Source organism: Hibiscus syriacus, unplaced genomic scaffold (assembly GCF_006381635.1).
Source record: "Hibiscus syriacus cultivar Baekdansim isolate YM2019G1 unplaced genomic scaffold, ASM638163v2 tig00001713_pilon, whole genome shotgun sequence".
Taxonomy (NCBI): domain Eukaryota; kingdom Viridiplantae; phylum Streptophyta; class Magnoliopsida; order Malvales; family Malvaceae; genus Hibiscus; species Hibiscus syriacus.
The window spans coordinates 173,549-185,088 of NW_024061883.1; the positions used below are offsets into that span (position 1 = coordinate 173,549).

General features: G+C 31.6%; 1 protein-coding gene across 3 annotated transcripts; it reads left to right on the forward strand.

Moving 5' to 3' along the window:
* The first annotated feature begins 1,815 nt into the window (after nt 1–1,815).
* LOC120132042 (succinate--CoA ligase [ADP-forming] subunit alpha-2, mitochondrial) lies at nt 1,816–6,416 on the forward strand. 3 transcript variants are annotated; one of them, XM_039148905.1, is made up of 8 exons: nt 1,816–1,956; nt 1,999–2,157; nt 2,452–2,661; nt 2,926–3,096; nt 3,717–3,840; nt 4,143–4,204; nt 4,650–4,731; nt 6,171–6,411. In XM_039148905.1, exons 1-8 carry the CDS (start codon nt 1,921–1,923, stop codon nt 6,308–6,310), a joined length of 984 nt encoding a protein of 327 aa, XP_039004836.1. In that variant the 5' UTR covers nt 1,816–1,920; the 3' UTR covers nt 6,311–6,411. The 3 variants fall into 3 exon arrangements, with proteins under 3 accessions (XP_039004836.1, XP_039004830.1, XP_039004826.1); XM_039148899.1 differs by having other exon boundaries at nt 1,820–1,962; nt 2,002–2,157; nt 6,171–6,416; XM_039148895.1 differs by having other exon boundaries at nt 1,821–2,157.
* The last annotated feature ends 5,124 nt before the right edge of the window (nt 6,417–11,540 follow it).

The window sequence follows — 11,540 nt, forward strand, 5'->3', positions numbered from 1 at the left end:
AATATTTCGGCCGTTGCAATTTCAACGGTATCGATACTGTCCAAGGAGTATCGATACTACTGTGTAAAGTAGTATTGATACCGATCATGGTATCAGTACCATATTTGCATTCGATGTTTAGTTTAGAGTCAAAACTAAAGGAGTAGTATCGGTACCCATGACCATGGTATCGGTACTACAATATGTTAGGGTATCGATAATGGGTAGGGTATCGGTACCTATTTTGCATTCGATGTTTGAGGGGTATCGATACTGTTATGGCAGTATCGGTACTACCCTATTGAAATCTCAATTTTTGACTCGATTATGGTTCAAAATACTTTGTAAAAATTATTTCAAAAATATTTTAAGTGTAGATCTCATTTTTTTTCATTTAATAAGGAGTAAAATTGATATTTGAAAACTTAGAGTACTATTTGTTATATTCGAATAATTGAATCAAATATAATATAAAATCTTAAAATTAATTAACATTTTATTTGTTATATCGAAATATCAAAATGTTTTCAACACTATTAATCGTGTAATTTGCAAGTATTTTTAGGATAATATAATTCATATTCGTTTAGTTCATGGAATGTAATATTACTTTTGAGAATAAAATTATCAGAATGTAACATTATTCTGGGAATGTTGTATTACCCTATTTGATTTGTTTAACAGGAATGTAAGATTACAACATTTGGTTTGAAGAATATAAGATTACTTGGATGAATATTTTACCAAATTATCATTGTGATATATATATTTTTAACAAGTAAAACTTTCATATTAAATTATAAATATTTGAATGAAAATTTATAAAAATATTTTAATTATTTTACTATCTAAGTTTAAAGAAAAATACATTTAACATATAATTAATATAATTAGTATAACAAACTTATAATGTTAAATAATTTTCATAAATATCGTATTTATTTATATAAAATATAATATAATATGAAAAATAATATTGTGATATCGAATGGATAAATATATATTATTTTTAATGTATAGGACCTATTTTTTAATAACTCAAAATTAAATATTATTTTAAATAATTATATTTTTAAAATAATAATATTTTCACCTCATAAAATTATAAAAAATTAATATACTAAATATTAAAAATATAAAATAATTTTAACTACTCAAATTTATTAATAATTTATTAAATTAAACTCTTTGTATATTGTTATTAAGTTTATAATTTTAAGTAAAACATGAAAAATAAGAATTAAGAATAATCTACATGAGAATTGTTCATTACCTAAAAATTTTGAGGTAATGTCATTCTTACCATTTTAACTCAAAAATACTACTATTAATAATAAGTTATAACCTGGTAATGATATTTTTCGTAAATCAAACATAATAATACAATTTTGGAAAATATATTCCCCTTATAATGGTCTTTTTCGCGAACCAATAACCCACTTAATATATCAAGTTTTGGACACAATGATGGTACTACAATATTGACTAGTGGTAGCCAACTTTTGAACTCAACCATAAACATAAATGTAAGCCATCCGTATGGATTTTTGATCGTACCTGACCTAAAACGATCAATAATAATTTTAAATTTTAGTAAAATTCAACACATTCAAACTATCAAAAATGGCTTAGACATCTCTATTAAAATATTATAACCTTATATTTCTATCAAATAAATTAAATAATATTATATTTCATAATCTTATTCTCATAAATAATTTTATATTTCATGAATCAAATCCTCCAAACCGAAGGAGCTGACTTTGGGCTTGGGTTAACGAATCTAGCATTCCAATTGTAATTTGACTAGTCTAAAGCTAAACAATACAGAGGAGGGTTTTCATTTTCGCTCGGAATAATATTCTGTCGGAGTACTTTTCTGGGTTTCTACAGCAGCGAGAGAGGCAAAGGAGATCCAATACTGAATCAACGGCAGCAGCAATGGCTAGACAAGCCTCACGACTTATCCGATCTTTGTCTTCCCAGATATCCCCGCTCAGTTCCCTCTCCTCCTCTTCCTCTTCTCAATTTCTGACCCAGTCACGGGCTTTCTCGGCGGCTCCAGCGCCTCAGCCGGCGGTTTTCGTAGACAAGAATACTCGTGTTATTTGTCAAGGCATTACGGGAAAGAATGGCACTTTCCACACCGAGCAAGCCATCGAATATGGCACTAAGATGGTACTTCAAATCCGTATCTGACATTTATCTCTTCAATTTTTCATGGATTTGATAAATGGGTCTCTTTTCTTCACTGCGATACTTGGGTATTGAGAGAATCCAGGAAAGTGAGACCTTTAGATGATTCGTTTATTCATGTCTGAGAATTGGGTTTAAGTAGTTTTGTAAGATATTATGCAAATTTCTGCATATCGTATTGTTGCAATTTTCCATTATGTCTTTATGAATTGTGGGAATGAGCCAAGGCTTCTTATTTAGTCCTTAATCTTATCTCATTTTTTTTTCTTTTGTCAGGTTGGTGGAGTTACACCGAAGAAGGGTGGCACAGAGCACTTAGGACTTCCTGTTTTCAATTCAGTAGCGGAAGCAAAAGCTGAAACCAAGGCCAATGCTTCTGTCATTTATGTTCCTCCACCTTTTGCTGCAGCTGCTATCATGGAGGCTATGGAAGCTGAACTGGATCTGGTTGTTTGCATCACGGAAGGAATTCCTCAACATGACATGGTAAATGAATGAAAGAGACCTTAGATGGAAAGATGTTTGTTTCCTTGTGTTTTTAGTTCTGCATTTTATTTCTGGAAATGAATATCTATGGTGGTTATCATTTTAGAAGTTATCTCGGTCAGCTACTTTGCATTATGTGCACTTCCAAGGGGGTGAAAAAATGTGCACCTGTGACTCCTGTTTATACCTTTGGAGTGGTGATTTTGAAATAAGTTATATTTATCTTCTTCTTTTTATATCAAACCTGATATCTTTGTACTGCAGGTCCGTGTGAAGGCTGCCCTGAATCAGCAATCAAAAACCAGGTTAATTGGTCCAAACTGCCCTGGCATCATTAAACCCGGGGAATGTAAGATTGGAATTATGCCTGGATACATCCACAAACCAGGTCGAATTGGAATTGTTTCTCGATCTGGCACTTTAACGTATGAAGCAGTAAGACCTTCATCTTTTGGATACATTTAAGTTATAAGTTCCCTAGAAAAGATTACTTTCTTACTTCCATATTTGTGCATGCTAGTCGCCCTTTTAATATGTACATGCGATGGTACGTCACCACATGTTTTTTTCCCTAAACCACCTAACCCATTTCTCAAGACATTTGAAGATGGGGTATTCTGGCAGAGCTTGTGGCCAAATTGAATGTCTTTGTATTTTCAGTGTCTCCGTTTTATGCACATGGTCTTCTCCTTCAAAGATATTTATGTATGTTACAGAAAACTTGGAGTGGTTCTCATATAACATTTGTTTCTATTTAGTGAAGAATAAATGTCAAAGAAGAATTTCTAGAGATCAATTTGATTTGATGGAAGTTGTTGAAAAGTATGAATGGAAGTAATCCTATAAAGTTTTCTTTGATACCTAAGTTAATCTTCCCCGTCCTTCTGTAGGTATATACATAGGTTCACGGTTGTTGTATTTGGATCACCATAAAATTCAAGAAACTCATATAAAGCTGTGTCTTATACTAAACTAACACTGTTTTTATCTGCTGATGGTATCTCTTCCCCCCTTAAGTAATTTGTGATAAAAGCATTTGTGAAATTATCCTGTAGGTTTTTCAAACAACTGCAGTTGGTCTGGGACAATCAACCTGTGTAGGCATTGGTGGGGATCCTTTTAATGGAACCAACTTCGTTGATTGTATGACAAAATTCCTTGCAGATCCTCAGACAGAAGGTAACGTTTTCCTAATTCAGTACTATTTGGGTTGTTAATTCTGGGGAACGTATTGGATTAAAAGGTCTTTATTACTGTGTAGCTGTATCTTGTCTATTATGGATTTGGGATCTCTGTCTGACTGAACCATAGTTCTCTTCTTATTCTTTTTTTTCCTTCCATTTCTTGTTTCCAGCATTTGTTGTCATTTTGTCTCATTTACACTTTCACTTTTCAGTTCAAGTATTCGGTGTCAGTTACTGTTTCTCTTTAAACTAGTTGCTAATAGGTGCGTACTAACTGATTATTGCAATTTCATTCAGGTATCATTCTAATTGGTGAGATTGGAGGCACAGCAGAAGAAGATGCTGCTGCACTGATAAAGGTAACACTTATCTTAAGCACGAAGGAACTAAGGATTCCTTGTTCCTGAAACTGATGTTGGTATTACTAACTGCTCGTGGTTCATATGTGGGGTAAACAATAGTAGAATTCCATGCAGATTCTTACTTAATTGTAGTCAAGATTCAAATTTACGTTGTAAGATGTGGTTTATAATTATAATTTTTTACACTTCAGCAGCTAACAGAATTGGCTTCTCTACTCAATTGTGTTAAAATTGAAGCATAAGATAGCCAGAGAACTTCACATTTTTATAATCCTACTGAATTATATTTTAGCAACCGTCCTATTTTGCACTGATGTTAGTACTGTTGAACCTTCCTTTATCTAATTTCTACTGCAGTTGCATATAACTAAAAACAGTTGGATAATATCTTCCTGCCCCACTCGTAGATTTAACATCTGCTTTTGTTTTATAAATGGAACAGGAAAGTGGGACTGAAAAGCCCATTGTTGCCTTCATTGCCGGACTTACTGCTCCTCCGGGACGGCGTATGGGTCATGCAGGAGGTAAGACATTGCTTTCATGTTTTGCTTATTAGCTTTATGATTGCAGTTGCTGGTATTTTATATCTGCTGGACGACATCTTGCATCAGCTAAATTATAGTAGAATTAAAATAAGGCTTAAATATAAAATAAGTGTCTATACTATACCGCTTTTCATGAATAGGTACCTAAATTTTTTTTTGACTCATCCCGTTGTTTAACGTTACAAACGTTACCATTTTAGGTGTCTGAGCCGTCAACAACGTTAATTTCTTCCGTTAAGTGGCATGTGTCACAATCTAGTGATTTTGAAATTTATTTTTTAAAAACATATTAAAAATATTATTATATTTATAAAATAAACACTAATTTCTCTTAAACTATGAAAAGCTCAAAAATCCCCAAATCCTAATCTTAACCTGCCGCCGCCGATTTAGTCTCTGTCATCCTCCTAGTCATACACTGCTGTAGTAGCCGTCGAAATCGCATGGGATCGCAATATTCATCTTAGGGTTTGCGGGATATAAAACGTCAATTTGCCGTCGATTGGCCAATCTATCGATAATTCACGATTTCATAGGGGTTTTGGTATGTGAGGCCGGGTGGAGCATGTGACGGCCGGCGTGGGTTTAGGGGGTTGAAATGATTGTTTTCAAAGTTTTGGGGTTATTTTAATTTTTATAAATATATAATTTTAATTTTTTAATTTTAAATAATTTTTTTAAAATTACCAGACTAAGACACATGTCACTCAACGGGGAAATTAACACTATTGACGGCCTGAACACCTAAAGTAATAACTTTTTTCACCAGAATGAGTCAAAAAATATTTTAGGCATTCATGAAAATCGGTATTGTTTTGGCACTTATTTTATATTTAATCCTTAAAAGAACTTCATATACTGGAAAAGGAAAATGTCCAACCTATTAAAATAATCAAGATATGACATTTTAGTTGAAAGCTAAATTATTACCATTGTTCTTAATGTATTTAAGCATGTATTGAAGTTGGGAGGATACACAATTAGAATTGATTATTGTGGGCATGGTTGAAAAGGAAAAACGAACCGGAGATTGAAATGGTTGGATCTTTGGTTCCCAGTTCAATCAGCTAAAAGATTAGAAAATATAAATTCATAAAATTAAGGAAATTATATATAAAAAAAAGAAAAATTAGGAATTATCCTATGTACAAAAAGCCAAGGATGAAAATGAATCAATTTATAAAGAAAGCTTCAAATTTGTTATCAAATCCGGTATTTGGGGTTTGTTTCCCCATGCAATTTTTGGTTGTTTCTATAATTTTTCAGTTCTACTTATATGATTGAACCACCGAGCAACTAGTTCTCGGCTCCAGGTTTAACCAGTTGAACCAGCCAGTCCAGTCTGTTTTCTACCACGTCCAGAATTGTGGGATATTAACTAAAAGGTTACGGTACTTGTTCTATGTTTGTACAAACAGCTATAGTATCAGGTGGGAAGGGCACGGCTCAGGACAAAATCAAGACTCTAAGGGAAGCCGGAGTGACGGTGGTGGAATCACCTGCAAAGATTGGTGCAGCAATGCATGATGTTTTCAAGCAAAGAGGTCTCCTCAATTAGCCCCCCCTTTTGTTTTATTCTTCTCTAGAAAATGGAGAACTTTTTCCTGAATAAGTTTCAGGTGGACATGATTATTGGTTTTGTTTTTGGTCCAAAATTGTTTTATACTGAAAATGAGGGAAAATATTGCACCCTTACTTAATGCAACCATCATTTGGCATAGAAAAAGGCCACACTTTTAACATTATTCTGTCAAATTGGTTTAATTATTCGAGGATCCTCCACTTCGTTCGAGGAGAATGTTAGAATAAAGCCTCCCTGCAAGCTTTAAACCACTCTTAGCACTATAGAGGCCAATAGCAGTAAAATGCCATAACCTTCATGTTAGAAAAGTCGTTGATCCCATATTAGACAAGACATAGAGTGTCGTAGATAAAAATTTAGATAGAATATCGTGGATAAATTTTAGATACGACACATTAAGATATCATAAATAAAATATCGGACACGACAAATTGAGTGTCGTGGATAGAAATTGGGACATCACATAACACGGTGAGGGTGCCTTGGATGAAACTATAGACATGATACGATAAGAGTGTTGTGGATAAAACATTGGACATGACGGATTGAAAGTGTCGTGGATAAAACTTTGGACACAACATAAGACCCATCATTTGCGTGCCGTGGATAAAATATTACACATCATATTGAGTGTTGTAAATAAAACATTAGACATAACATATAACCCCTAAATTTCCAACATACCAAACAAATGAAACACAATAGCAGAGATACACACACAGAGAGAACCACCACCTCATAGTCATAGATAGGCCATCATCAAGAACAACCACAACTAGATCAGCAAAATTAATCAGACGAGGAACCATAAAGGACCCACATGCCATCGAATTCAGCTAGGGCACAACGATGATCAAGTCATCCTAATTTATCTACCATGTTTTATAAATAATTTGTTTTACAAGTATGTGAAAGTGTTGGATATAATATGCACTCAAACAAAATTTTTTGAAAAATTAAGATACTTGAAATGAAAATAGGCACAAAACAAAGATCATATGGATGAAAAAACCTACTTAATAACATTGATAATTATTACTCTTAACGTGATAACATGAAAATCTTTTATTAATATTCTATTAAAAAGTGATGCCACGTGTAAATACAATAAACTATGTTCAACTAATAATAAATTTACATGTCAATTGAAAGCTTAAGGTTACTTAAAATTTGTGTTTCTTTACTAACAATAAATAATGATATTATACTAATTTAGATCTATTAATAACATCATAAAAATATATGACTAAATTATGTCAAATTAAAATAGAGCATCTAAAGCACAAACCAAACCATATTAGTGGTAAAAGACTTGTTGTTATCTCTTGATGTTTCAGGTTCGAGTGTTGCATATTGCTAGGGGTATAAGTGTTTATTATTAAATGATTGAGAGTCTTTGAACATATACTAATTTTTATACACCCTAGATTTATCAAAAAAGTAGAGCATTTATTTATTTCAACAAAAACTTAAAACCATGAGTATACTTTATTTAAAATATTTAATATTTATTTGTGATTATTTTGCTAAGGAAGATACACTACGTCAATCCCTTTCAAAGCTTGATGGTCTTGAAGGTGAAGTTTTGAGAATTTGACCTAACGAAGTGAGGTAAGTCCAACTGAACGATTGTTGAGTCAATTTAATTGGAGGGGTGTTTATCGAAAGGAATTTGTCAGCTGCATTACGCGTTTTGGGTTTTTGCTAATCTATAAGGCTAATTGCAATTTAGGGGTTATGAAGCTTTGTAGGTGTTTCTTATATATGTAACCTTGATCACCATATTGTACACTTTTTCCTATTCTAAATGGAAGATTTTTTTAATAAGACATATGGCGATCTTCTATGAGCATTTTTCTTCAATAAAAATTAAATTTTGTCGAGCAAAAAAAAAATTATTGTGATCGAGTAAGATAACATTGGTAATTAAGTTAAACATAAGATTAACCGTGTGACGTTGTAATATAAATCATTGAAGTTGAGGAGCATAGAAAATGGTAGACTTAAAAAAAGGATGTACCATTTTTTTAGACTTAAAAACCTCAAGAAAGTTTCAAAATATTGGTAGAAGCTCTCGTGTCAGTACAAGTCGAATGAGGAAAATATTATACAATTTGTTGCGATGAATTCTGTAATGGTTTGGGTTATATATTGGTGTTATAAGGAAAAGTTGTGACATATTTCAAGGCAACTCAGAACTCATGAGAAAAAATATTCGACTCATGATCTCAAATTGAATATAGTTGTGTTTGCTTTAAGAATATGACACTAGTATTTATATAGTGAACGACGTTATATTTATATTGGTCATAAAAGTTGGAATTAATTATTAACTCAAAAAGAGCTTAATATGAGGTAGAGAAGATGGATAGAATTTCTCAAAGATTATGATGTTGTTATCGATTACCATTCAAGGAAAGCTAATGTTATGGCTTATGCACTAAGTCAGGAGACATTATCTCCTTTAAGAGCCTTAAATACACAATCGTCTATGAGAAAGGATGGTGTATTGGTTGCCGATTTAAGTTAAAACATACCTTGTTAGATTGAATCAAATATCTTTAGTCAAAAGACGAAAATTGTTTGTCAAGAGTAGAACAAGTTGAGAAAAAACATACCTTGTTAGATTGAATCAAATATCTTTAGTCAAAAGACGAAAATTGTTTGTCAAGAGTAGAACAAGTTGAGAAAGAGGAAACTAAAGACTTTGAAGTTTAGATTGATGGATGTTTATTTTATCAAGAGAGAGTTGTATACTAGATGATGATGAATTGAAGCGAAAGCTTCATATAGAGGCACATTGTAATCCTTTGACTATGCATCCAAGAAAATAAGATGTACCAAGACTTAAAGAGTTGATATTGATGGACTAACATGAAAAGAGCTATAATTGAATTTATTTATAAATGTTCAACTTACTAACAGATCAAAACAGAATATCAGGTGCCTTCACAATTGTTAAAACCAGTTTTCATTCATCGGTGGAAGTGGGAAAAGTTATAATGGTTTTTGTATCACGCTTACATTAACACCAATTAAAAATGATTTGATTTGGATAATTGTTGATAGATTGACTAATTCGACACACTTTATTCTAGTTTGAACCGATAATTCTATGGATTAGTATGTTGAGTTTTATATTTGAGAGATAGTTCGACTTCATGGGATACTAATATCGATTGTGTGTGATAGAGATCAAAGGTCTACTTCAAGATTTTGGAATTATTTGCATAAAGCTTTGGGAACTCGACTTAAATTTTAGCACTGATTTTCATCCTTAAATTGATGAACAGTCTGAGAAAACCATTCAGATTTTAGAAGATCTAGTTAGGACAAGTGTGATTTATTTCAAAGGTTCATAGGAAAAGTATTTGCATTTAACTAAGTTCACTTATTACAATAGTAATCAAATGAGTATTAAGATAGCTCCTTATGAAACACTTTATGGAAGAAAGTGCCGAACTCCTTTAAATTGGTTTGAGCTTAAGAATCATGATATTATTTGTCACAACTAGATCCAATAGGTCAAAGATAAAATGATGGTTATTCAAGACAATCTTAATAATGTTGGTGATCAATAAAAGTCTTATTCAGATCTAAAGAGGAAATATATTGAATATCAACTCGGTAAAAAAGTATTTCTTAAAGTACCACCTTGAAAGAAGGTGCTGCATTTTGGACGAAAATGGAAAACTAAGTATAATATTTACTGATCCTTATGAGATTATGAAAAGAGTTGGTTCAGTGGCATATTAACTAGATTTACCTTCTAAAAATGGATAAAATTCACAACATTTTTCATGCGTCGATGCTTAGAAAGTATAGTTCTAATTCTTCTCATGTAATCATTCTAGAAGAAATTGAAATACAACTTAATCTGATTTATGAAAAGAACCAGTAAAAATTTTAACTTCTAGAATCAGAGAACTATGAAATAAAACAATCTCACTTGTCAAAATTCTTTAAAGGAACTATAAAGTAGAGAAATCTACTTGGGAAAAATAAGAAAGTGATGTAAAAGTTATATCCTTATCTATTTGAATTAGGCATGTACAAAAATTCGAGGACAAATTTTTCTTAAGGGGGAGAATTGGAATACCACAAAATTTTAGTTCGTGACCAAAATGAATAAATTTAAAATTTGGTAAACAAGTATAAATTTGGGGAATTTTAGGGACCAAAATGATAATTTTTCCAATATATATATATATATATATATCTCGTAAATGAATAATTTACCCCCAAAAATGATGGTTTTGTGCTACTCGGATTTTTGGTACAAAATTTGTGTTAAAGGCTACAAAGTGTTAAAGTTTAATAAAAATTCAGATAATCAGATTGAATAGAAAATATGAGATATTTTGATAGATGATAGAGAAAGGGAAAATATTGTTTTTATTCTTTAAAAAGATAAGGTTTATTATGGACCATTGGATTCAAGATGATTTTCCATGTTAAATCTAAGTTGTTGGATGAGAAATGACAAGATTGTAATAATTAAATTTTACAAGGGTAAAGTTGGTAACTATTAATTCCATGGATTAATCTTAGCCTTTGGATAAATATTTTGACATGTGGCCTAATGGTGAGCATTGGATTTTCTGGGTAAAGTGATAATTTCATAATAAAATGAATTTCAAATTCATTTTATTTAAAAGATGACTATTAGCTTTATTAATTATTTTGGAATTTTCAAGACTTTGTTCATCTTTTCTCTTCATTGCCATGAGTTGCTAAGGTAAGTGGGAAAACACTCTCATTTGATTTTTCAAGCATTCTGGTTAAGATTTAAGGTGAAGGCATGAAAGAAAATTTTCTTTCTTTGAATTCTCTTCAATTTTGTACCATTAATTTATGGTTTAGGTTGGTATGAGTTATGGAATTTTAAGAAAGAAAGATTATGGGTTTATGGATTAAATTGAATTAAGGCTTGGACTTGAAGGATTAATCGTTTACATAGCTTTTCCATGCTTGAATCAATATAAATTTCATGGATAAGTTGATATACAAGGTTAGGCCATGAAGAAAAAAATTAAGGAATTTTTTTGAAGCTTGTTTTGATGTTTATCATGGAGGATTAAAGGTTGCACTAGCTTTAGAATTTTATTTGAAGCAAAAATTCAAGTGTGAACACACCATGGTATATTTGGCTATTATAGTTTTTAATTAGGGGTTTAGAGCTTTGATGAAATTGAAGTGTTCATGT

Coding starts and splice junctions, on each gene's coding strand:
- LOC120132042 (XM_039148895.1), top strand. CDS start 1,921: ATGGCTAGACAAGCCTCACGACTTATCCGATCTTTGTCTTCCCAGATA. Junction 3,097..3,716: donor GCACTTTAACGTATGAAGCA/GTAAGACCTTCA, acceptor ATTATCCTGTAG/GTTTTTCAAACAACTGCAGT. Junction 4,205..4,649: donor ATGCTGCTGCACTGATAAAG/GTAACACTTATC, acceptor TAAATGGAACAG/GAAAGTGGGACTGAAAAGCC.